The sequence below is a fragment of the Accipiter gentilis genome, chromosome 24 (assembly GCF_929443795.1).
Source record: "Accipiter gentilis chromosome 24, bAccGen1.1, whole genome shotgun sequence".
In the NCBI taxonomy this organism is placed as follows: Eukaryota; Metazoa; Chordata; class Aves; order Accipitriformes; family Accipitridae; genus Astur; species Astur gentilis.
Genome location: NC_064903.1, coordinates 18,571,519 through 18,597,223, shown reverse-complemented (window position 1 = coordinate 18,597,223; position 25,705 = coordinate 18,571,519). Strand labels below are relative to the sequence as shown.

The window sequence follows — 25,705 nt, the reverse complement described above, 5'->3', positions numbered from 1 at the left end:
TGATAAACAAATATGTTGTTATTAACGAAGTAGAACTCTAATCTAAATTAAAAAAAAACCCCAACAACAAAAAAGTAGGTTATGTAAAGTTGGTGTTTAGTTTCTGGTCTTTGAAAAGATATCTGTGTGTGCTAGAACTACCTTTTCCCCTTTTGCTTTATCATATTGGCTCTCTTTGCCTCTCCTGTCTGCTTGAGGTAAATGGTAAAGAAAAGTAAATGGAGCTGAAACATTCTATAGGTGTAACTGGTCTGAGAATTACGCATTTGGGGAGTATTTTGTCATTTCAATGACTGTTAATTGTTTGTTTTAAATGCTTGCTTCTTTCTTACTTCTTCCCAAGTGAATGGGGAAATTGTTTTAAATAACCAAAAGTATAATTTTCTCCAGTTCTTCAAAACAAAAAATCCACACATGTATGTGTGCCTGTTTGTGTGTGTGTGTAAGTATTCCAGATAAATTCAAATATTAATTGCATAAATTTGTGTGGAAAGGGATTAACTTTCAAGAAGAAAAAGGAGATGTCGGATGGGGGACTTAAAAATGCTTTGCATCAACACAACAGAGGTGTTAACACAGACCTGGTGATCTGAAATACAAGAGGACAACCTCAAAGGTCCTTTTGAGTCTGAATTCTACTGTGCTGGTATGCATGCTTCTTTCATGTGGTGACAAAACACTTGGGCTTCTGGACTCTCTTACTGACAACTTGTGAAGGAGATATTTGTCACTTTTGCAGAGAGTGACTTGCTAGAGTACCTGGACAGGCTTAACCACTTATTGTAGGATTCTGCCATCATTCTGGGGCTGTTAATGCAGTGGAGGACTGACATAAACTTGATTAGTGAGTAAGTTCTGGGAAGCGAGGCAGGTGAGCCAAGAATTTGGAAGGCTGAATTTGGATCAAGCCTTATTTAAGGTGGGAAAAAGCTTATTATTTGTTCTGAAACCAGAGAGGCAAACTTGGGCAGGGTACTCAGAGGTGGAGGGCTAGCTCAGCAGGGAGTTGGGTGGGAGATGGACCCTATGGAATAAAGCTTCAGACTTGGAGAGCTGACCTGTTTCTTCTAGGGTCCTATTGCTTAACCAGTTATTGTGGTCAGAATGTAAGTAAATCTTCTCTCTGCTATACCTTTTTTCCTCAAATATGACCATCTCTGTTATGGAAACCTGGCTGTGACTGTCCATAGCTCTGGGTACTGACTGCGAGACTTGTCAGTTTGAAAAAAAGCTGATTTTGAATGAAGATATAAGCCAGTGCTGTTACCAAAGTGCTGTAATGAATAATCACAGCACTAAACTCCAAGGTCTGTATGAAGTAATACAGGTGCTTTAGCTTCCAGATTGATTTTTCATCTTGCTTTTTTGAGCTACCCTATGTTGACTGCTATAAAATCCTTTTTTGTCTCTCCCTCTGTTTCTGTGGCATCAAACCAAAAAGCATGTCTCATCTTTAAACAGGCACTTGTGAAAGGAGTACCTGAAAAGGGTTGGGAGGTTGGTCAGCAATAGCATATTCTGCATTCTGAAATGTCTCAAGTAGCTTTTTATTTATTTAATTATTTTTTAAAATTCTGTAATCCGTAGTCCTGTTACAGTTGAGTCACTGCTACAATGGACTACGTGATCAGAGGGAGAGAGCCACTAACAGAAGAGGGAAGAGCATGGCTTTTGATAGCTGTCTGATGCTTAATGTAATCACAAGCATGGGTCAAACTGTGTTGGAGAATTTTAGTAATTTAATGTCTCTCTCTGCCTATTAGTCTTAGGTTGGTAAGATTGGTGTTGATGTTAGCCTATATTGTGACTTTAGTGCAGTCACATAAGCATCTGGTTCTAGTATTTCTCACTTTTTTTGTGAATTGGCATAAAACTAACTTAAAGTCTTTGGAGTCTCACACTTGAAAAGATAAGAACCTTTGGAAAGAACATCTTGTCTGGTCTTTTCCAAGTGGAAAAGTTTTAATCTAACCCAGACGTTATATATTTATAAAATGGATGATTAATAGGTGGTGGCGTTACAGCCCTTCAGGCTTAAGCAGGTAAGAGTAGCCACGGTTTGTTATAAAACTTCGGAACGTTTGGTCTTTTGTGTTCTAAATGTGGTCACTAGTTTCACGGCCATTAGAGGAGTGCAATCTGGAAACAAGTCAGGAGGGATAATAATGAAAATCGGATATTTGCCCTGTACGGGCAGAATTACCATTGTGAATTCTGACTCGCCCCATCCTGTGTGTGTCTGTTTCTATAAAATATTGTATGCTTAAAAGCTGAACTCCCAAAACTATCTTTATTTTTTTTTTTTTGATACTGTAGTAGCCGAGTAACTTGATCCGTGTTTTGAGTTGGGCTCATATAACACCTTTGCCCTTGAACTCTTGCTCGCAAAGGTGTTTCTCTGGCTTGTTGTGTCTGATCAGGTGCATGTGAATTGCCACTGTAGAAAAAAGTTACCTTTGTGTGGGGTGAGGTTTGGTAACAAAAACACTTATGTTTCTCTTGTTTTCTTTTACTACTTAATATTTGTGTTACCTCTGCAGTTTTGCAAGCCACAGGACTGAAATGATTACACACTGAAATGTGGGTGTATTATCTCAGCTTGTTACAGAACAGGTTTGTTTTCAGTGTTTGCAACTACTGTGACAAGTATAGTACTCTGTGAGTGGATTGTGAGGGTGTGTGGTGTTCAACGTTTTAAAGACTCAATCCTATATGGAAAACTGGAGGGTTTAATTCTTAAACAGATGAAGTTTGGAATAGGTCGCTCATCTTCTTGAATAATTTCTCACACCTGTCTCAACAGACATAAATCTAGGTTTTTCAATAGCTTCTGTTCATATAACAGACCTCTAATTTTTATTGCTTTCTCATGGGACAACTAATTTTTAACTCTTGGGTGGGTTTTGTTTGTTTTTGTTGAGCACCTGATTTTATTTCCTTGTTTAATTGAGAACAATTAGTGATAAGAGTGTGATTAGTTCATGGAGTGTCACTTCAGGATTTTAAACGGTACTTCATTATGGTTAAAGGGTCAGTGCTGGTGGGAATTTTGAGTATTATCTGTGTATTATCAAGTTGATGTGTAGCTCTGTCCTCTTACAAATATAAAGCAAGCTGGACATATTATGTAGTTAGGCTTGCAGAATAATGGCAGGACAAGGGGAGAGCAAGTATTGCATTGTTGAATTGTCTTCTCCATTTGGCTTTTTTTGCTTTAGGCTTTTTAGAGGTAGCAGGGCATGAGGGAACTATCTTGTACTAGCTTAGTTAACACTGGTATGAAAATGCCCAAGGTAAACTAATTATTCAAGCGGTATAAACCCAGTAGAATTATTTGGTGCCACATGTTTTCCTAGTGGTAATATGTATAAGGAGAAAAATTTTTTTTCTTTTGTTCTATTTTTTTTAAGTAGTTGAAACTGAGGTTTTGGGGTTATTCTTCACACTAAAAACTAACGTTTTTTATTAGGAGTTACCTGTAATGAAACCCATGCTGATGAAATTAGTCCAGCAAAAAACAATATTCAGAGAAGAAAGGCATACTTAGTCTGCTTAAAACTTCCTCTTAATTTGACTTCAAAGTTTTTCGGTTACTTTCGAATGACTTAAAATGTTCATTAAGTTTAATTAATGTTGAGCACGTTAAATTTCTATTCCTTCAGTTCCAGGTATGTTATGTGATATTTAAAAGGAAATTAATCCTTGTTAATGGGTTTACTTAATTAATATTTAAGAAAATTCTGTGAGAATTAAGTATCTTAAATTATGCAAAAAATCAGCATATATTTTAAATATTTCAATACCACGTTACTTTATATAATTTTAAGTACTGAATATAATGCTAATGATCCTTGCTAATTAAAAATAAATCAATTGAAAATACATGGTATTTTCTTATTTGGTTTTGTTCTTTACCAGTGACAACATAAATAATTAGTAAAAACCTACCTTTGTGTAGTGTGAAAAACCTCAAATTATTTATCTTACTGGTTTTGGATGCAGAACTTCAAATGGCATTGAGTTACTAGTATTTCAACAGGGGGCACTCACGTGCTTTGAGGTAACACCAAATCACTGTATTTTTAAAAGAGCTTGGAATAAACTGGAGCTGAAGATAACAAATTTCCTGTGTTAAAATGTATAAATATAATTTTATAGTGCTTTGGAAAATTGGTCGTTGTCATATTAACATTTTCATTTCATGTTCCTCCTAATTTTGTAAATTTGCTTTGTTTCTTTGGATATTTTACAGTATGTTGGGGCAGTGCATTCATTTTGCCTTGGATTGATTCTAATAGATGCATTAGTGTGTTAAGATTGAAGAGTTGTAATAATTAATCAAGAATTTAATAAATATGTTCTTTCCAGCTAAAAAGACAGTAGAAGAATCCGAAGAAAAGAAAGTAGTTCAGTCAAAGAAAAGAGTTAAAGAGTTAAGAGTTTTGGATGGAAAAACTGCACAAAATCTATGTAAGTGATGTGAAATGCATTAGGTGAATATTTAATTAGCATGTACACACACGACTGTTCTTAAATGTTTTTTGTTCATATGTGCAATATTCTTTATCTAAAAACTGGCTAATGTGAACATGAGTCTTAAGTTCGGAAGTTTTTTACATTTATAGTGAATTCAGATCATATGTAACTTGGGAAAACTTAAAGTAACATGGAAAGATGGTGTAGATTTCAATGTTTATGAACTGTAATTTTTTTTTTGTAACGAAATATTGATTCTTTTGTTAATTGCTTTAGACTGGAAGTATAATTAAATGACAATCATTGGTTCAGGGAAGGCACGGTGTTGGTATGTTTTGTGGGTTGGGGTTGAGAGGCCATTCCAAATGGTTCTTCCTGGTTAGAGCAATGGAGAAGTAGACCTTGATGGGGGTTAGACTTTTAGAGAGAAAAATATTATGAAATAGGGTAAGTTAGGTGCAAATACTACTACTATAAATTATAAGGAAAACAGCCCTATCTCTTTTTTTTTTTTTTTTTTAAACTTGCTGCTTCTCTCTTTAATTATGGGGGAAATCAATCATTAAGAGTAGTAGATTCTTGTATTTGAATTAGAAATACCATAAAATGCTACTAGTCCAACTATGCCTGTGGCAAATGAAGTATATAAATCCAAATCTGTGCATTGTTTATTACCACATCCATGAGCACTTTTTCTTAAGTAGAAAATGAACTATGACACAAGTGATATAAAACTTCAAGTTTTGAAAATATGGATGCGGGAAAATCAGCCATAGTAGTTTGAATATACAGCACTATATTAAAATGGTATACTAATCGATATGTGTTAGGAATACTTTGTAGTTTATTGCATAGGACTCTGTTGAGATGTCATAACATCCTGAGATCAAATTGCTTGGAGAACTCCATCTTTGAAGGTTTTACAATATACATTTTCTCTTGTATAAGTTTTGTTACCCTAAAAGGTGGTAGAATTCGGGGGTTTTTTTTGTTTGTTTTTTTGTCTTTGCCGAGCTCTTAATTATCCTTTTGACATGGAATTTTTTTCTAGAATGTCATGTAAATATCATTCACCCAATTGTAAATGCAGTACAACTATTCATACATGGTTATGAAAGAAAAAAAAATAATAGGTAAAGTCTTCTAGTGGCTGAATAAGTCTCTTTAAGTAGTAATGTAGATGTTGCCATTCATAAAAGTAGGACTATTGCTAGAGATAAGTAACACTGCTAGGGAGCAACTGAGGCTGATTAAACAGTTGAAAGTGTTGTCGTAGTTAAATTTCTTAGAAATTAAATTCATTATAAGTCAAACTGCAATAGTGTGGCTCATCTAGTGTTTGTTTTATGTAGAAAACTTCTTAATTGTGAACCATCTTATTTTGGATCAAGATATGATTTTTCAGTTACTAGAAATTAAGTTTGCCTTCTTATATCAATCTCGTTGACCTTTTTGATACTAATTATGTATTACTGAATTTCAGCAATATTTTTGGGTTCTTTCCGTTTGCCTTATGAAGAAATAAAAAATATAATTTTAGAGGTTGATGAAGAGAAGCTGAGTGAATCCTTGATTCAGGTATGTGAAAATATCTCTGGTTTTGTTGATAGCTTGTTGTCTGTGTAAAAATGCTGTAAAGGTGTAACAATTCAACAGTAAGAATAGTGTAGAGTTTCCTGGATGTCAGCTATAGGTGTATCAGTTGTGTTTACTGTTTTGTTTATTTCACTTCTGCTTTTGAATATGCTCACATGTAGCTGTAAAACTGTCTTTAAAAGACACTGTTAACAAAAGTACTTTTGAATCTCTCGCTTTATAAAGTTTCCCTTTCAAAAGGAAAGCTCTGATAATTCTAGTTTTTCAGTTTCCAAGACAAGCATTTACTAGATTCAGGCTGGTGAATAATGAAGTTTCATCAGGCCTCTTGTGGAAACAACTCAGCTTGTCACTAGTGATAGATGAAACTACCTGAATGTTTCAGGATACTGCTACAACCCAAAACCCATCTGTAAATCAAACCTGCTCTCAGGCTGGTTTGGTCTTATTTTGAGCCCCAAACCTCTCAGCTGGAGAGGAGGAGGTATGGAATACAGCTTCTTTACACCCCTCTGATTTCCTCACAGCAGGAGGAGAGCAAGTGTGTACACTGCCCCTCCTGATCTCCTGGGAGTGACAGTGTAACAGAGAAACATGTAAACCTGGAATGGTATACAGATATGTAGCACACCAATGATACTGGTGTTGAGTTGGTTTATTTTAATATCATACACAGATTCAGATTCTAGCTGACATACTGGGCCTCAGTTTGTTCTTTCGTCTTTCCCCATCTCCTGCTTGCACCCTTGTCCCATTCCCACCTAAGGCTTTCTAAATTAATTTCTTCTTCCTTTCTTGGACCTGGAAAATGGTTATTCCAGGGACACTGGGCTGAAATGAGTTGCCTAGTCTTTTCACATAGTTATACGATTCATAACTTCTTCAAATTTTAAAATGAATGCTTTTTAATAAAATTACTATGTTGCAAAACATACGGTATAAAAGAAATTTATCAATTTAAATTTGCTTGTCCTTCATCTACAATTTTTCTTGTGTCACCAAGGCTCTCCTACATTTCTGGAGTTTCGTTTTCTTGAGGCTCTAAAGGAAGGGCTGCTGTTTTCTCATAGACCTCAAACTCTTGAACTCAACATACTGTTAAATTTTCTCATAGTGTCATATTCTGAGACTTACACTACCTAATGTGTTTGGAACTATATATTTGGTATCCAAAATTCTCATTCATATTTTATTTCGGAAATTTTTGGGTTGTGGGGTTTTTGTGGGTTTTCTTTTGAAGGGGGTGGGGTGGATTGATATGGCATAATGTTTTTGGAAGTTCCCATTTGATTGGAAACTATTTCCAGTCTGACTTCAGTGATGTGTTTGACTATGTGTCCTGCCTCAGGCCATGTCAGCATGAAATTGATAAGCATTTCTAATATATGTTTACATTGCTAAAAATACTGTCTTTGACCACAAGTATGTTTTCTCACAGAAAGCTTATGCATGTGATACGTAGTTATTTGGAAATAAGTCAGAAGTTCTAAGTTTATGTTTATTGATCATGGATATTGGATCATTTGATTGAGAAGCCTGCAGGATTAGTAAAATCAAAAATCAATAGATAGGAAAAAAACCTCACCTTGAATACCTTAAGTGCAGAATAGTTTCATATTGGTATAGTTATGTCTACAACAAATGTAGAGATATCTTGAGACCTAAGTTAATAGAAATAGGATGTAATATGTTATGCGGAAGTGTAAGGTCATGATCTTACATGTTAATTGTAAAATGCTGGAAGCTAGTATTGTAATGGTGGCTTATCAGTTGGAAATGATTGAGGAAAACTAATCGTAAGTCTGTGCTCAACAGAACATGTATAGCCACCACTTTGGTATAGCTGTGTGTGGAGTAGCTAAGCCCTCACGCAGTCCCAACCACTTGCCCTGGCCTACTCATCAGGGGTGGCGAGACCACCCCGGCTTATTTGCAGAATGAGAAATGGGGAAGGCCTCGAAGCTGCACAAGCCCTGTTCAATAGTAGCAAAAACATAGGTGTGTTATCAACACTGTTTTGGTCATAAGTCAAAACAGCACCATATGGGCTGTAGTGAAGAAAATTAACTTCATCCCAGCCAGACCCAGTACACCATAAAAAAGGCAAATGTGATCACAAGGTGTATCGGGTCAAGTATTTCCAGTAGAGAGGATAATTATTATGCTTTTGAATAATGCACTTCAAAGACCTTATCTAAAATACTCGGTACGTTTCTCAAAAATGGATTTAGAATGGAGAAGCTGAACTTAAAAACTACTTAAGATGATTGAGGGATGGAGAAACAGTCTACAGAAGGAAGCTGGAAAGCATTGGCTTGATTAGATTAGCAATATAAATAGCTGAGAGGGGATATGAGTACATTATAACCATACGGGGAGAAGAGTAATGTGCATAAGCGTTCGGGAGAAAAATGAAGTTGCATAAGTAAAAGGCAATGTTAACGCCAGAATAAATGTACATGAATTCATCATGAATGCAACTATCTAGAAACTCAGCTGCTTATAATCTTCAAAAACCTGAGGCTTTGGAGATAGGTCCGCTTCTGAAGGGAACAGTGTGGCAGAGTTGCTTCTAATAGCAGGGACATTCAGCTGATAACCCAGAAGAGATTCCTCCTGTGTTTCTAAAGATACTCTTACAAATGTACTGGGGTAAATGGACTGTATCATCTACTTCATGTTCAGTCTATTATGGTTTATTTTTATTCTAATCTTCTGACTGAGTTACTAACTAATTTACTAGTTTAACAGTTTTCAATACTACTGATTGGAAAAAATTTACAAAGCAAACCTTGCTTTCTTAAATGCTTAGCAAACTTGTACTTTATAAAAATGTACATGCAGAAACTGCTTTGTTGTAAGTATCCAAGTGGTGAAAGCTAAACAGGTATAGCATAATTGAGCATATAGAAAAGTGCTTTTTCAGCTATGCTTCCCAAGTGCTCATTTCTTGCTAGTTTTCAAAGTTACGTTGTAATACTTGCTAAAATTAACAGGATTAATCAGTTGGGAGTACATGGTAGGCTATCTACTGTTGTAACTCTTCCTTGAGGAAGACAGTCTAGGAAAAAATATTCTCAATTCCCAGTGTGTCTTTGAGAGAGTAAGTTCTTGTAAACATGCAGTTGTCAAACACCATGTTCAGTAGAATTCAGGTCGTTGTGACAGTGAGTAGTGAGTGATAGTTTCAGCCTCTTAATGTCAGCCTTAGATTTCTACTTCTTTAATGCCTACTTCATCAAGCCTGGCAGAGTGATCAGTAATCAAATGCTCCTAATGAATAAGTATATTGCAAGAGTGAGGGCAGGATTGGCATGTTCTAAAAATAAGACATCTGTACCTCTAATAGAACAGGGTTTCTGTGATTAAGTTTTTCGTATCTGGAAAAAATACTCTTCTGTAGTGCTGGTTGCTTTTCTGAGTTTAAAAGGCACATAACTTTTTGTCGTATCAGAGTCTTTTTGTGACATAAACCTAAACAGTCATTATCTGTTCTCTGATAGTGTCAGTGTGCATGTCCTTTCTATTTTAACCACATCTTGTGGAAACACATGGCGGTGCCCTTTTTCTGACAGGAGGGGAGGAGAACTTCTGTGCTCGTAACCTAACCAAGTTAAAGTCACGTGTTCTGAAATGTTTTACTCCTATGACTCGTGTTGCAGAAAGTATCAAAAGTTTTAATTTTTTTAGCTGTAACGCATTACTTTATCTTCACTAAAATCTGTGTTGTCATTAAAATCCTATAGAATTGCAACTCCATAGATGCTTTATTGGAAGTAAACCTCTAAAGCTCGTGGTTCTACCGTTTACTTATGCAAGTTTCAAAGGGCAGCTTTATAATGTAGGAGCTTCTTGTTGAAGAACATGGACTTACCCCTTTTCACTCGAATACCTAGGGACCATCTGTGTTTTTGTAGAAGAAAAAATTATTTCTGTGTGAACACATTTTTGTTTTTTCTTAGTTATTTGGTACAGGAATCGTTGCACTGTGGAGTTGGGTGAATCTCATGTTGATTTTTCAGAAGTTATTAATAACAGAAGTGCACTACTATTTTGGCCTCTGTATGCATTTTAAGTGTCTATAGATTATTCAGCATACAGGAACAGGTTGCCTCCTTTTGTTATGTGGTCAGGAAGTTGCCCCCCCCCCCCCCCCCCCCCCCCCCAAATCCTCCTAAGGGCCACAGTGGGAAAGTGGGAGGGATGCTGTGTTCACCTAGATCTGGAGGTAGCTCTGCTTCTCTTCTGTAAGTAAATGTCTCCAACTCACTCCCTTTGATTTCTTCAGTGGCTAGTGCTTGCCCATAACTCAGTGCCCTTTGAAAGACCACGGATTACACTTGCTTCCAAGCTACTACACTGTTTTGGATTCCGTATCCAGTATCCAAAATATTACATTATTTTTGTTTCTTAATTTTTCTTGTCGTAAGTCTTTAATGTGAACAAAGGTGGTTAGCGGAGACTGGAAATGAAGTAAAGGGCACCCTCTGTGTGTGGACAGCTGTAGTGTAAACATATCAGCTAATAATATTTTAATACACTTTGGTTTTTTGATTGTAAGGTTTATGAATATTTTTGAACAAAAAAGGCCTATTGACTCGTGCTTGCTTGAATGTAAATGTGTACTTTTTTTCCTTGAAGAGTTACATTATTGTTTTGTTTTCAACTAACATATATATCAAAATTTAAATACAATCTAAACATTTACGGAGTATCTCTTAAAGTATTCTTTAGCCTTAATATAAATATTTTATACATTTAGCATATCTGTATTTAGAGATTTTAAGGTCATATAATAAATCATACAATTTTCTTTGGGGACATGGGTTTCATTATATTTGCCATCTGTACAACTTTGAGATGTTGCTTTTTTTTGTGTAAGGTGTTTTTAAGTGAAGTTTGTGCACAACTATTTTGAATGTCTAAAGATTTTTATTTTTTTTTAGGTAGTTATGTCTTGTTTTACACAGACCAGTTATTTCTTGATTAATATTTAATGAGCAAGACATAATCATAAGGGCAAAATAAGATTGTAGATGGGTGTAATTCTTCAGGGTCTGACAGCAACAAGGAGTTTTGTCTAACTTTTTAATACTGAGAAGACATTCTTCAAATTAGAGACTGTAACAGAGGTGCTGATGTCTGTATTAAATAATTACTGATTTGATTTGATGTTTATATAGTGTTAAAGCTGCGTAAATAAAATAAGCTTCCCATAATTTCCTCATGCATTTCCATGTTGTGGTATTTTAAGTGTGTTATTTTAAGATCTCAGCTAGTTTAATACAACAAATTTAATATAATGCCTTGTTTGTTTTAGAACCTAGTGAAGAATCTTCCTGAGCAGACAGAACTCAATGCCTTAGCTGAATTAAAGAATGAATATAACGATCTTGCTGAGCCAGAACAATTTGGAGTTGTGGTATGTATTAATGCAATAATTAACTGGAGAGTTCTATTTTGTCAAATAGATTAAAAAGAAAACTTTTAGATTTGAATTATTTTGGTTGGTGTTTTTGCAAGTCCTACAGTAGGAGAAAGTTACCACCTATTTAGATATTAGGTGTTTTTTTGAAGGAATTAGGGTATGCAATTAAGAGCAACAGGCACTCCTGTGCCAGACCAATCTTTTGTCTGACTGTCTTGTCTTGTATGTTTATTAAACAGTTACAGAGAACACTCTAGGTTCAAGTAGTTAAATTTCCAAGAGTTCTTAAAAAACCCCCATAACTGAATAGCATCGACAACTTTGATAAATTTATTCTGCTGTATCAAAAACTGTAAATACCTGAAAGAGTTAATATGCCCATAATATCTCATGACATATTAAAAAAAAAAAAAAAAAAAAAGAGGTGTAGTTTCATGTTAGAACTGTAATTGTAGATCGTATTCTGTTGCTTTTGCTAGTGTTCAATACAATATATCTATTCCGGAAGTAGGGTTATCAAGTATTACGATGGCTAGAACCTGTCTCCAAAAGAAATTATAAAGTTTGCATAAGTTACCCTAATATATGCTGGTAGTTAATTGTATGATACTGAGTACCAAGCTAGGAATTGGAAGACTCTTTTTCCGTTTCTGGTCTTCCAAAGACCTGACAGGTCCTTAGGCAAAGTAGTTCCTGTTTTCACTTCACTTTGTCAGTCTAAAAGATTATAATGAAGATGATGGCTTCTGTAATGTGTTTAGAATTTCTCTCTAATTCCACAGTAGCTAGGTTTGTTCTTGCTGGATTTTTATGGTGTTACGTACATTAAAATATATTAAAACAGAAATAGAGGTCTATTAAGAGGAAAGAGTGGAACAGCTTTTTACTAAAAAGCTGTGATTTAAGCATTATTTGGCTTCAGAAGTGTCTTTTGAGTGTTTTTTGGGGTATGGGAACACACTGGAACATAATTCCAATGTGAGATTCTTGTAGAGGATTTAGAAAATGAAAGATATTAATGACTTCTTATGAAAAACTTTAGGCTATTGATTTTATTTTTTAATAAAAGGCATAAAGTTGTGAAAATGTTTTATTTCAAAACAAAGATGAGGAATTTTGGTGGAAGTGTGATACATTGGTTAGTCTTATTGCAAGGTCTGCGGTAGTAAAACATTACCATCTATTCATTGATCAGTAACAATCTAAAAATCTCTATACATGTTTGGTACTTTTCTTGAAGGAATTATGGCATGCAATATATATATAAAAAATACAGTATAATATATTCATATAATACCTTTTAGATAGAGATTAAACCATATATGGATCTATTCTATATCATGTTTTATATACATGTATGTGTATGTATATAAAAAAAATCTGTTTGAAAGCACTGGATGAATACTTGGTTCCGTCTTTCTCATTTAACGCACACTTGCAGAGTGACTAAAACAATGTGATGAAACGACAGTAGTACCTCCAGCCCTACATCAAGATGGGCTTGTGATCCCTAGGAAGGAAGGACGGATGGAACAATTGCCCTTTCTACTTTCTACTTTCTGCTTTCTGCTTGTTTTTGAAATGGCAATGAGCAAGGGATGCCAGGGAGTGGCTGATTTAACAAATGAATATTTCCTAATTTCCCTCCCACATAAATAATGCCAAACAGGTGGGAAATTACTTAGATTTTGTGCAAGGAGAATATCTGAAATGTGACTAAGGAAAACACAGAATGGAAGCAAACAAGGTGGAGTCATTAGGACAAGTGAAGACTCTGGTGTCTATGAATGCTATTCAGGTAACTAAAATAAGCGAAGACATTCAGGAAATTGTGCATAATGGCCTTGATTTAAAAGACTTTACAGATATTTCTCTGCTTTACTGCTGTAAGTTCCTTTATGTTTCACCCCTGATCTTTAGAACTTGGATCCTTTCCCAGGTCGATCCCTTCTCCTGCCCTTTCATTGCCCTTTCATAAACATACGTACCTTGTCTCATCTGCTTCAGCGTTTCTCCCCTATTCAGTTTTACTGCATTCCTCTCTATAGCTTTTATATAAAGATATTTCTGGGTTAGTACACTGTTTATCTGCATCCTCCCATCATGCTGCTCTATGGTGGGTAGTAGTAAATTACCCTTCTGCTGAAGAAAGCTGTAACCGTGGCATTGCATTCAATATTCAGCAACCTTTGTGGTCAACAATGTTTTCCTCATATACAGCCAGAATTTCCTGAGTGCCGTCTTGTATTTTGCTTCTTGTCCTATCAGCATGCACCTTCAAGAATCCTACAGTTCCATCTTCTCTTACCTTCCCTTTAGGTAGCAGCAGATAACAGAGTCGAGAGCAGCAATTCAGAAAAGAACAGGTCTTGTGGATTAACCCTGGTAGGCAGCTAAGCACTGCGCAGATGCTTACTCACTTCCCCCTCCCATCCCCTCTGGGGTGGGGGGAGAAGAAAGGAAGAGTGGAAGAGAGAAAACTGATGGGTTGAAATAAAAATAGTTCAAGAAGTGAAGAAGTAGAAGAAGAAAGAGGAAAAAACAACAAAGGCAAAGAAATAAAGGGAATCACTCACCACCTCCCATGTGTAGACTGATGTAGAGTCAGTTCCTGAGCAAAAGATGGCTAACCTACCTAAACCCCCCTCCTCCATGGTTTATTACTGAGCATGACGTTATATGGCATGGGGTATCTCCTTTTGTTAGTTTGGGTCATTTGGCTGGCTGTGTCCCATCCCAGCTTCTTGCACGCCCCCAGTCTATTCACTGGGTTGCGCAGAGTGAGAAGCGGAGAAGGCCTTGACGCTGTTCAAATGCTGTAAAGCAGTAAGGTGTTAACGGCATTGTCTTGGGCACAACTCTGAAACACAGCACTCTACAGGCTGCTGTGAAGAATAATTCACTCCATTCCAGCCAGACCCAGTAAAACAGGATTAGGCAAAGTTTATTCTGTTACTGCCAAGGTTTGTGTGCTTTGCCTAGGCTTGCATAGAAGCATATGGTTTTTAAGAACTGGGATAACTGTATCTGACCACTTACGCAGAGATGATGTGCTGGCTGGTTTTTTTGTAGATAAAATTATTTCCCCAGTTTCACCTCTGTGCAGAAGGTATTATGAGAGAGATTCATTAATGTCTGCAACTTCATTAATCACCTAGTCGGAAATCTTGGCAGGTCATAGGACAGGCAGGATCTGGTTTTGAATTTTGCACAAATTTGGTCGTAGTTGACTAATGGCTTTTTTATTTTGGGTATATGCTGTTATGCTGCTGGAATGAAAGACTGAAAATAAATTTAAGGTGTAATTATTATAGATACCAAAAGGCTCATCCAAGGCAGTGGAAATGTTTTTTGTAAAGTAAAGAAAACGTGCCCAAAAAAAAAGTTTATTTCATTCTTTGCCACATATTTAGCTTCATCTTCATTGGATAAGTGTGAATTTGATAAGCGGAAGGGTGTAGCTGATACTCTAGTTTAACTGTTTGTGTATGAATTGTCTGCACAATGAGTGTAAATGTCAGTGTAAAACCTAAGTTTTCTGTCATCAAATGTGAAGTATTGAGATAGTAAAAAAACCTTAAGGTTATGAGAACACCTGGAGAATGTTTTTGTTCTCATATTCAGAAGATTATTTATTTCCAGATGACTACAGGTTAGAAGGAATAGTTCTTTTGCTTTGTCTTGATGTAGTGGTAAACCGGAAGTATTTAATGAGGTTGCCAAAATATAAGTAGTGTGTTTTAAGTGTGCGTAGATAGAGTGCTCCAGCGTGGGCTTCCCACGGGTCACAGCCTCCTTCGGGCATCCCCCTGCTCTGGCGTGGGGTCCTCCCCGGGCTGCAGGTGGAGATCTGCTCCCCCGTGGAGCTCCCCGGGCTGGAGGTGGAGATCTGCTCCCCCGTGGAGCTCCCTGGGCTGCAGGGGGACAGCCTGCCTCACCGTGGTCTTCCCCACGGGCTGCAGGGGAATCTCTGCTCCGGCGCCTGGAGCATCTCCTCCCCTCCTGCACTGACCTGGGGGGCTGCAGGGTTGTTGCTCTCGCATGTTCTCACTGCTCTCTTTGGCTGCAGGTTTTTTTCCCCTTCTGAAATCTGCTCTCCCAGAGGCATCACCACCGTCGCTGACGGGCTCGGCCTTGGCCAGCAGCAGGTCCGTCTCGGAGCCGGCTGACATTGGCTCTGTCGGACATGGGGGAAGCTTCTAGCAGCTTCTCACAGAAGCCCCCCTGCTACCAAAACCTTGCCATGCAGACCCAATACACCGTTCTTTTGAGGAATGACCAACTACAAAAAGATGAGAAAGAATGTAAAAAGTATTTAATAGACCATTAGTTAGAAAAAATTGCTTAATCAAACATCTCCAAATGGTGATGTTTGCCTTATGAAGGGACTAAGTTTCCTGAAGGTTGTTTGCTTATTGAACATTACCATCTGGTTTAATTAAAAATACTACATTTCTTTATGGGTAGTGATTCTGTGTTCTTTTTAGAGGCCTCTAACTACATTAATATTACTAAAATGGTGTTTTTTTTCTGATTTTGATTTAATTGAACAATGTGGAAGAAATGCAGCTAAACTTTTAAGCGCTTTACTTGACTGAAGTCCTTTTTTGCTATTTGTTGAATTAATTTCAGTGTTTTGCATTAATAATAATCTTAACCTTGATGTTAAGAAGAATACGTTTAGGAATAGAAGACAGAAAGGCTATCTTAAGTAATATTTAAAATGTGTACCCTTTATTTGTATGTAGATTTAGGTATGTTAATTATTAAGAGATGTTAATGGGATAATCACTGCCCATCAAATTTAATAAAGGCTGGAATAAGTTGTTTAAAATTTATGTAGAAAAACTATACTTAGTAAATGATTAAGTTGTTAGAAGAGACCGATTAACTTAATATTTGGATGATATGTAAATGAAAATTAGAATTGCATTTTCATTTAGATGAAATGTTGAAAACCATTATATATTCATATATATTTAAATTAGTTATTGGAACTGGTTTTGGAGTTATATCCTGGGATCAAAAAAGGCGACACAACTTCATATAAAGAAAAGCTCGTATTGATGTATAAGTAGAGCAAGAAAAATAGATTAACTGAATCCATTGTATAATATTAAATAAGCTCGGCAGAATGTTCTCTGTTATTTAAACATAAAACTTGTGTTTAAGAGTTAATTCTTTTATGACATGGGAACAGCTGCAACTTCAGCAGGGATACTGGCTTTTGGTTTCAGTGCCAGTTGAACATTTTAAATATTATAAAAGCATAAGTCTCATCTGTGCTATAAAGTGTGAGTACCAACCATTTCATGTCAACTCAGAGGACAGGCTGAAAAGAAAAATAAAATCTTTTGCAGTGTTAGTGGTATTTAAACTCAGAAAACTTTTCCCCCTTTTTACCCACTTTTTAAAAAGTGGGTAAAAATTGTTTGTTTGTTTGTTTAAATCTTGTGGTTGTTTTTTTTTAACTTCAAGAAGTTTAGAACTTTTTACCCACTTTACCACCAATTGTGAGTTCTGAATTCAAGTTGAGTATTACCACTTTTAAAAAGATTACCCCACAGTTACATGGTGCAAATTTTAGTTAATAACTACCTCTTCAGTGAACCAACAAAACAAGGGACTGGAACTAACCAGAGAATTCCCTTTCTGGCGTGTATCCTGAAAAAGTGGGAGGGTTTTTTTGCTGGCTTTTAGTGAATGCAAAACTTCCTTCAGCTGTTAAGAACTGGGTTATCAGTAATTTCATTCTTAATGCAAGAGGATGGGTTTTCCTGAGTAGTTGTAGAGACTTGCAGATTCTCTGACCCTTTTTTTGCTCTATAACCAGGATTAGCTATCCTTCCTGGGAGGTAGATTAAGTGGGAAGACTTGTATAAGCTTACTGCACCTGCATTGCTTTAGAGTCATTCAGTCACCTTAATTGATTTTATTTGCCATTTGTTTTGCCTCATTGTAATTTCTAGAGCTGCTGAAGAATTAATCTTTCTAGAACATTGCTGGGAAAAAAAAGGAGGCAGCTTTATTGTAGGTAAGAGGCTGAGTAAGTTGTCTTAGTAAGTTGACAAATTCGTATTATAAGAATGTCAGCTTTTTTACTTAGGAAGTCAGGCAAATTTAATTGTGCTTTTTGCCTTTCTCCAATAACCTTTGGTCCTAGTTTTAATACAGGGCTTGAGAATTAAATGATGATAATGAAGAATGAAGAACTGAATCAAGAACTTGATTAGGTGGAGAATTCAGACAAGGACCTTTATGAAAGCCCAGAAGGGCAAATAATGACATGCAGTCTGGTGCTTACAGTTGGCTAGAAAAGAAATATCCATTTTCTTGCTGCTTTAACTATTCGTGGTGGAAGCTAATGCTTGCTGTTAAGTGCACCTATTTGAATGTGTTATTTCTTATATGCCTGTGACACTAATTTTGTAGAACTATAAGCAATTTGACCTTTTTCTAAGTGAATATAATCTTTGCCCATTACCTGTTTTTGGAAGATTCCTCTAAGTTCAATACGTTTATCAGCCATTGAACATGTTTATTTAGAAACATGCATGTGAAAGAAAGTAGGGCAGGCTGGGGAAGGAGGAAATAAAATAGCATTTGTGGTCATCTTCTATTGATTTGATAAGAGCATAATGAATATAAAAATGTTTTGAATTCTAAGGAAACAACCTACTTGAAACAGCTGTTATGGAATTAAGATACTTTTAAAATATTACGCAGATCAGCAAATGAAATTAAAACTTACTGCCAGTTTGGTAGTCAAACTACCTTGCAAAGCAAAAAAAAATAATAATCAGTGTTCCATGACACTTCACAGCATTACAAAAAGAAAGTAAGTACAAATTGACTGAAGTGTTATAAAGGATTATTCTTCACAAATGTGTAAGTCACACTGTTCTGTTGGCTTATAGGTGTTTTGTTGGACTCTTTTCAGGATCTAAAGCTTTTGACAACTTTTTTCTGTGCCATTTTCAGTAAAAACAGTAATTGGAGATTGTTCTACAAAAGTTAAAGCAAATTATGTGATTAATTTTAATTTCCATCTACTGCAGCTCAGTGAAGGCAAATCCTTTCAAGGCAGATGTTTTCAGTATTATATTTTGGAAATACAGAATGATTAGAAGAATAATGTTTCAAGACTTTGCATGATGTTGGCTTATAAAGACTCTCAGAGAAATTTGTGACAATGGAGAAGTATTAAAAAAAAAATAATCACAAGTTATGCTGAAATGCTGCTTTTCTGATCCTTTCCTTTTCCTTGTTCCTGTCTGATCATATGAATTGTTTGAGACCATCTGGAGTGCCTTCGTATTTATATTCATTTTGGTATGATTTCATCATTATTCAGGACCAAGTCTTTACTGTGAAAGTTGTTGCTGCCACTTTTGGTAGTGGGGTCTGGTAGATAATACCAGTAGAAAAATTGTGGTTCCTCAAAGAACCATGGTAAACCTTTGGGCAACAGAGACATGACCACATAAAAATCTTTGTTTTGCTAGTCAAGATCTGTGATTTGTCACATAACAAAGCTTTTCTTTCAGGGGGCACAAAATGCTTCAGGAACACCACTGATAATGAGTACATTGGGGGGTGAAATAATTCTGCTAATTAAAATTAGGAGTTAGATTTGGAAGGTAATCATTCTTACTTTTAAATGAAAATTTTCAAGTGGTTTAAAAATTCTCAGTATGTATTTTTCTTTTGAATTGAAATATCTCTTGTGAGTTATAGTCTGCTGCTAAGGAGGAGGAAATATTAGTGATCACTTGTGCAAAATATGAAAGACATGGACATATTTTGGTAGCTAGTCTAATGAAATTGGCCTTGGGGATTTAAACTAATGATTCACTGTTTTAGATACTTTTCAGTATCTCTGTTGTTTACTATGTTAGAACATTGTGATTTATAACCTCCAATCTTTTTGTCAGATCAGGAAGGAATTAGTCCTATACTATGTCTGAATTATAAAGGTGATAGCGTCTTGGGCAATAGTGTTACAAAATTTGTTTAAAAGGACAAGAAGACAAGGGCTTGAAAAGCAGGCAGTACGTTGCCTATGCAGTATGATGTCATGGGATCAGAACTGAAACGGTATACCAGAAGGATATCCTTACTATAGTATCTAGGTACATTGCTTTTTATATAGAACTTACTGTTATGAATTTCAGCCAAAACCTCTTTCTCCACCTTCTGAATCTGATTATGCTTTGGGATACACAGATTGGGGCTTGTTAATAGTGTGGACTTGAAAAGCCTTAGGATCAAATACATACGGAAGCGTATCTTTAAAGTACCTTTGACCTTATTTGGTAACTATCAATACTGGTAGAATTCATATTATTTATTTTATAACTTGCTGTAAGTGCAGATAATAACTGAACAAAACCCAGTTTGGGTTTCTTTTTAATTAAAACCTGCAAAAATAAACACCTTGTTAGACGTACCACTGATGTCATCTGTAAATATCACAATTAACAGGTCCCGTCAGTACAATGGCAGAAAATATTTCATGAACAATAGTACTAATGTGACCTGGCTTTATACAAATATCTGACTAGCGAAGCTTGACCTTCTGTGTCTGAAACTCAATTAGATATTCCCATGTCCTTCCACGAGGGTCCCTAAGAATTCATTTGTCTCTCCCCTGTTGCTCTCCCAGTGACCAAGAGCAAGTTGAGAGCTATGTGTCAGCTCAGTAAGAGAGTCTAAAAATGGAAAGTATAATTCTTTAGCTTGAGCAGAATGAGGTGTGAGTGGGTTTGTGCTGGTATCAGCACACACGCTTGAGAGATTGTTATTGTACCATTTCTGAGGGAAGAAAAACGGAGAAGCTTAGTTTTAGGAAATTGGTAAATACCAGAGTTCAAGGGTAACTTCACGGGAGATGTGATGAAGTGTTTGCCATTTGTACCTTCAGGCTGATGTTTGGTTCTTCTTAACTGGCAGAATTGGCTTTACATTTCCTTTGCTGGGAGGAAGGGGTTTTTGGCAGTGTGCATTTATTGCCAGTGAGTTTAGAATTGACGAGTGGTTTGGTAACACAGAGCACACTCTTATTTTCAATATGTTGCTTCACTGAATTTTTTCAGGCAAAGTGTATAATTTGGGGAAAAATACCAGTGGGTAGGTATGGATTCCTGGAAATACAAGGTAGGCAATGAAAACACACAGAAACTGTAGTCTTGCTGGCTGCACAATGTTGTTTTTTAATGTAAGCTGTTTTGCATAAATAAGATCTTTTGGTTTTTTTCTGTTCTGATTTAATGTTTCTTATTTTGTAGATGAGTTCAGTGAAAATGTTGCGGTCACGTCTCAATGGGATCCTTTTCAGGCTTATGTTTGATGAGCACGTAAACAATATCAAACCTGATATTATGGCTGTTACACTGGCTTGTGAAGAGCTGAAGAAGAGTGAAAGCTTTAGTAAACTATTAGAGTTAGTGCTGTTCCTTGGAAACTACATGAACTCTGGCTCCAGAAATGCACAGTCTCTTGGTTTTAACATCAGTTTTCTTTGCAAGGTAAGATGAAGCTATAAAACTCTTAAGTGCAGATTCATGAAACTCATGACACATGAGAAAGTACCCTACACAGGGAAAAACATTCAATCAATGTAGTTTACTGACTGCACCTCCGTTTTTAATAATGGATAGACAAATACTTTCTGGAGTATACAAGTGTACTCTTTCTGGAGTACACAAGTAGAACAGCTTTTTTGATCTGAATTTGTTCAGCTATCATCTTGTCAATAGAGTATATGTAGAATTCAGAATACGTTAAATAGCTCTAGCTACTTGTCTGTCTTCCCATCTTCTACCCAGCTATTCCTCAAGCAGAGTTACAGAAATAGGTATTTGGCATTAAAGATGAACATTGTTAACCTAAGTTTAACTTCAGTTGTGGTGGCAAAATATGGGATGCAACAAGAACTTCAGAACCTGTAGCAGTTAGAATTTAATATGCGGTGCTTGTTTATTTATATGGTAAAATGTGTGTAAGACATTGATCTGGACTTGACCATTTCAGTTTGTAAAGTACCTCTGAAAGTATCTTTAAAATCAAGAGATGCAACATTTGTAAACAGGTGAAAAAAAAAAAAAAGAAAGCTAGCATAAGTCTTGCAGAGGAATTTTTCAGTTATTTTTTTGTTTGCTCTAACCAGAGGATCCAGGTTTCAAGTCCCTTTTTGGGCCACCGTGAGAAAATCTGATGTGTACCTCAAGGAGATTTAACCTTGAGGGGAAAATAATACTTCAAATACACAGCAAGTTTGATCTGACATATTTCACTAGAGAAAGACTCTTTGCTGTAGTTTAATGCAAAGATGTTGCTAACTTCTGGTAAAATAAAAACCATCACCTGAGAAAAACTTTCATTCTTTAGTAGCTTTTTTAAAAGAGAGGCCAGGTTGAAGGATTTTTTTCATAGATCTAGTGCTGCATTTTCTTTTCTGGTAGTAGTGGAATCTGAAGGGAAATTAATGTTTTCAGTAGAAAACTACTTGTTAATGAGGGGGAGGGGAAATGATGACTGTGCATGAATGGTACTCTAGCATAGCATAGGTTTGAGAAGGTATTCTTGCATTCCAGGTGATAGATTTATGAATTGCTGTCAATGCAAATCCCCCAGATGTTGACAGAGCTAATGTAGATTGAGTAATCCTGCAAATTGTTCTCTACTGAACTGAGTAATTGCTGAAGCACAGCTATCTGTGCTTACGGTTAAATTCCATTTAAAATAACTGAGACAAAAATCTATAACTATTTAATTCAACCTTGCCCTCAAACAAAATCATTTGTGAACTTCTTTTTGTTTTCAAGATAGATAATTGAGGGAAGTGTTCTCCCCTCCTCCCCGTGAAATTTAGAGAAAATACTTAAACGTTCTCTGTAATGAAATGTGGACTGTGCTAGGTGTATTTTGTTATAAGGTGACGTCTAAAATTAAAATAATCTCGAAGACAGTGATGGTTGTTGGAGCAAAAAAGAAGGTGTTACCAAAATCTAGATATGAAGTTTTATCATTAATAGCTCTATATATTGATTAAACGTTGTGAATTATCATTCATAAGTTCCAACTCGGAACAAGTCACTTAAGTTAATGGAAATGTAGATAAGTTTCTCTAGTCAGAGTAACATGTGCATTGTCTGCAATTTAAATTTGTTGGTTATTACTTGAGTTAAAAGAGATCTTCTGCTATGTAAACCTCCATTTTTCATTTTTTTATGTATTTGCCATTCTAATTTGAATTAGATTAGTATAATAATGTGCTTTTGCAAGAGTTATTTTTTCTTAAGTGGTTTTGTACCTCTACTTATGTTTAGTATCATATTTAGAGAAGTAACCTTCTACTCCATTCATGTTTAACTTTATAAATAAGAGGTGTTTACACAGTATTCGCAACGGATTTTTTTCTTTTAATTTTATATTTGGGTAATGACTCTTTTTTTCATGCATTGATTATTTTCAACTGATAATTGCATTTGGTTTCTTTGTTTAATAGCTTTCAAATTCTGCCTACTTATTTTAATTTTTCTTAACAACTTTAGAATGAGGAGAAGAATTTCTTACCAGTTTTAAACATTACTTGCCTAAAGTAAGAACTGCTTCAATAGGAGTTTTACAATCAAACAAGCCCATCTGGTTTTATGTTTTTAAATGCTGGTCATTTCTTTGTCTAATTTTTTTTTTTTTTTGGTGACTCTCCCTGTAAGATACTTGATGGGATAAAGTAAGATATAAGTTAAACAACAGTATTATCCTCTGAATATTAGTATTCTGGAAGGACTTCACCTGTTATGTGAAGAGAATTTATAATAAATCTAGCTAACTGTGACTCATATGTTAGTTTATAGCAGTTCTTTACTGCAGGTTGATGTTTTGCCCAAAGACAAGGACTTAAGTCTCAGAAAAAATAACCAGAAAACATATTAGGATAAGGGGAATCAAACCAGTGGATAATTCAGTCAATGTTTTTTAAAGGCTTGATGTTTGTAAGTTTTTAGTGTGTGGTTTGGTTTTTTTGGTTAGTTTTTTGTGTTTTTTTCTTTTTTAGACCAGTAATTTATACTATCTTTAATGTCAATGGACTTTCTGCCCATCATAAGAGAGCTTTTAATTTTTTATTTTTATTTTTTAGCCAGCTGTCAGCAAGGTAGTACACATGTCTATGTGTGCACATTTCTATATGCAGAATACACATAGAGTTGTTTTACTGATGAGGTATCCTAAGTTGATGAATTTACTTTTCAATAAAACCTGATTTTCGTATCGATTTGGTTTTGGTCATCCTTGAACAATCTTAAAATTAATTGTCTGTTTAGTGGATGTAGTACTTACATTCTATGATCTGAAAAAAAAAAAGAAAAAAGGCAGGTATTGATCTGGGATAAATGTTTGGTTTTATAAAATAAATGTTCTTAAAACAGAGCTTGTCATTTCGTACACAGAAGTCTGTTATTGTGTAACAACCATTATTGAAGCATGATAAAGAAATTAAAGAAAAGAAAGCATGAATTCAAACCTGTCTGGTCATAGCTAAAAAGCTAATGCCTGTAGAGTAATTGCAAATCCTTAAAAACAGATTATCTTTCTGGATGTTATATTGCAGTGTATGATGTTATTGAAGAAAGAAATGATTTATAAACAACCTTTGGCAGAAGGCAGAGAACTTAATTTTGTTCAAATAAGAGAGATCAGCATTAGAATTCCTGCGTTGTCTCAAGACTGGCAAGCAGTGACAGCTATTCTGATGTATGCACTCGCGCATTCATGATTGCTTAAGTGTTAAGTGCTCTGTGAAAATATGAATATGGCAGAAAAAGTGGTAAACTTCAGGGGGGCTGCTGTAGTAATTCACTGAAGGTAAATCTTTGTACCTGTTGCTGCATTTGATTACTGTGTATGAATGATCCAACTGCTATTCTGAACCCCTGCTGCAGCAGTTACTGTCTCTTATCAAGGACAGGAGAACCCTCGTAGTTCTATAAAGTTATGCTAGACAAATTTAAATGAAAGAAAAGAGATTTGCTTTAAGCATATGTAGGGTACAATGTCTGTTCTTTCTATGGTGAATTAATGTAAAGACTAGCAGCAAGCATGCCTCTGTTTTAATAAAGCTTTTGCACTATTTTAGCTGGATCGATGTGTGTTTTATATAACAAGCAATATTATGTTACTTCTTGTCCGTACTGCAAATAGTACAGGACAAGCTGTTTATCTAGTTTGAATATTACCAACTAGTATATATTTATTAATTGTCTACCAGCCCCTTTTCTGTTAAGGTATGAAAGATTTCTACGATATGAAAAGTTATATAACATCTCATAAAAAGCAACAGAAAGTTGTTGTGTTTTTTAATAGCTGTAACAATCAAATATCACTCTACTGGTAGTTAAAACATACATAAATTTTTCCTTACGTTGGTTGTCACTTTTAACCTTCACACCTGAAAACTTAATACAAAAGTTCCTGTTTAAAAAAAAAGGCAAATTCTGAAAGTGGGTTATGGTGATTTGCATGTTTTGAATGCTTTACCAAGATACTACCTGTAAAGGGAGATTTTTGTTATATTGATGTTATTTCTGAGCTATAGACCTAAACATTGTATTCTGTATGTTACTTGATTTGAATGGGTTTCTGTGAGTCTATGTTCTGCACATATTAGTCTTTAATCCTTTCCCAATGAATCTGATAGTATTGACCACTCGAATTGATGCTTCAACATTCAGCTGGAAGCTGCTTTGTGTTGGCTACACTTATCTAGTGATATTTTTAATATTTTTTTTTTTTTTTTTTTACTAAATGTGTTATTCCCAAATTCTGTCTCAGATAAAAACTGGCCATAGAATCAAAACCTGTATTTGAAATTTTTCACACTAGTGTGTCATCTTTAAAAATAAATATATTGGAAAACCTTAAGTCAGTGACATGCATTGTTAATGTTTTGCAAATGCTGTATATACAGACACTGCTCTGTAAAAGCTTTTATGTTCCAGTGTGTTAACACTACTAAAGGTGTAGGAGTTAAAGCAATTACTTGTTTTCCAAATGGTGAATTTCATTACTGTTGGTGAGTTTTGTTGCTTTACTGAGTCTCAGGGAACTATCATGACTTCTCTAATATGGTATTGCTTTGAGAATTAAAAGGATGAAATAGAGAGGGCATAATGGAAAACCATTTGAAAGGCAGGGATTTTT

General features: G+C 35.5%; 1 protein-coding gene across 1 annotated transcript in view; it reads left to right on the top strand.

The window, feature by feature from the left end:
* Window positions 1-25,705, top strand: part of DIAPH2 (diaphanous related formin 2) — a 261,936-nt gene that overhangs the window by 85,444 nt on the left and 150,787 nt on the right. Inside the window, exons 19-22 of the mRNA XM_049828136.1 lie at window positions 4,369-4,470; window positions 5,960-6,054; window positions 11,393-11,494; window positions 20,788-21,027. Of these exons, the coding sequence (XP_049684093.1) occupies window positions 4,369-4,470; window positions 5,960-6,054; window positions 11,393-11,494; window positions 20,788-21,027 (539 nt within the window). The remainder of the gene's footprint in view (window positions 1-4,368; window positions 4,471-5,959; window positions 6,055-11,392; window positions 11,495-20,787; window positions 21,028-25,705) is intronic.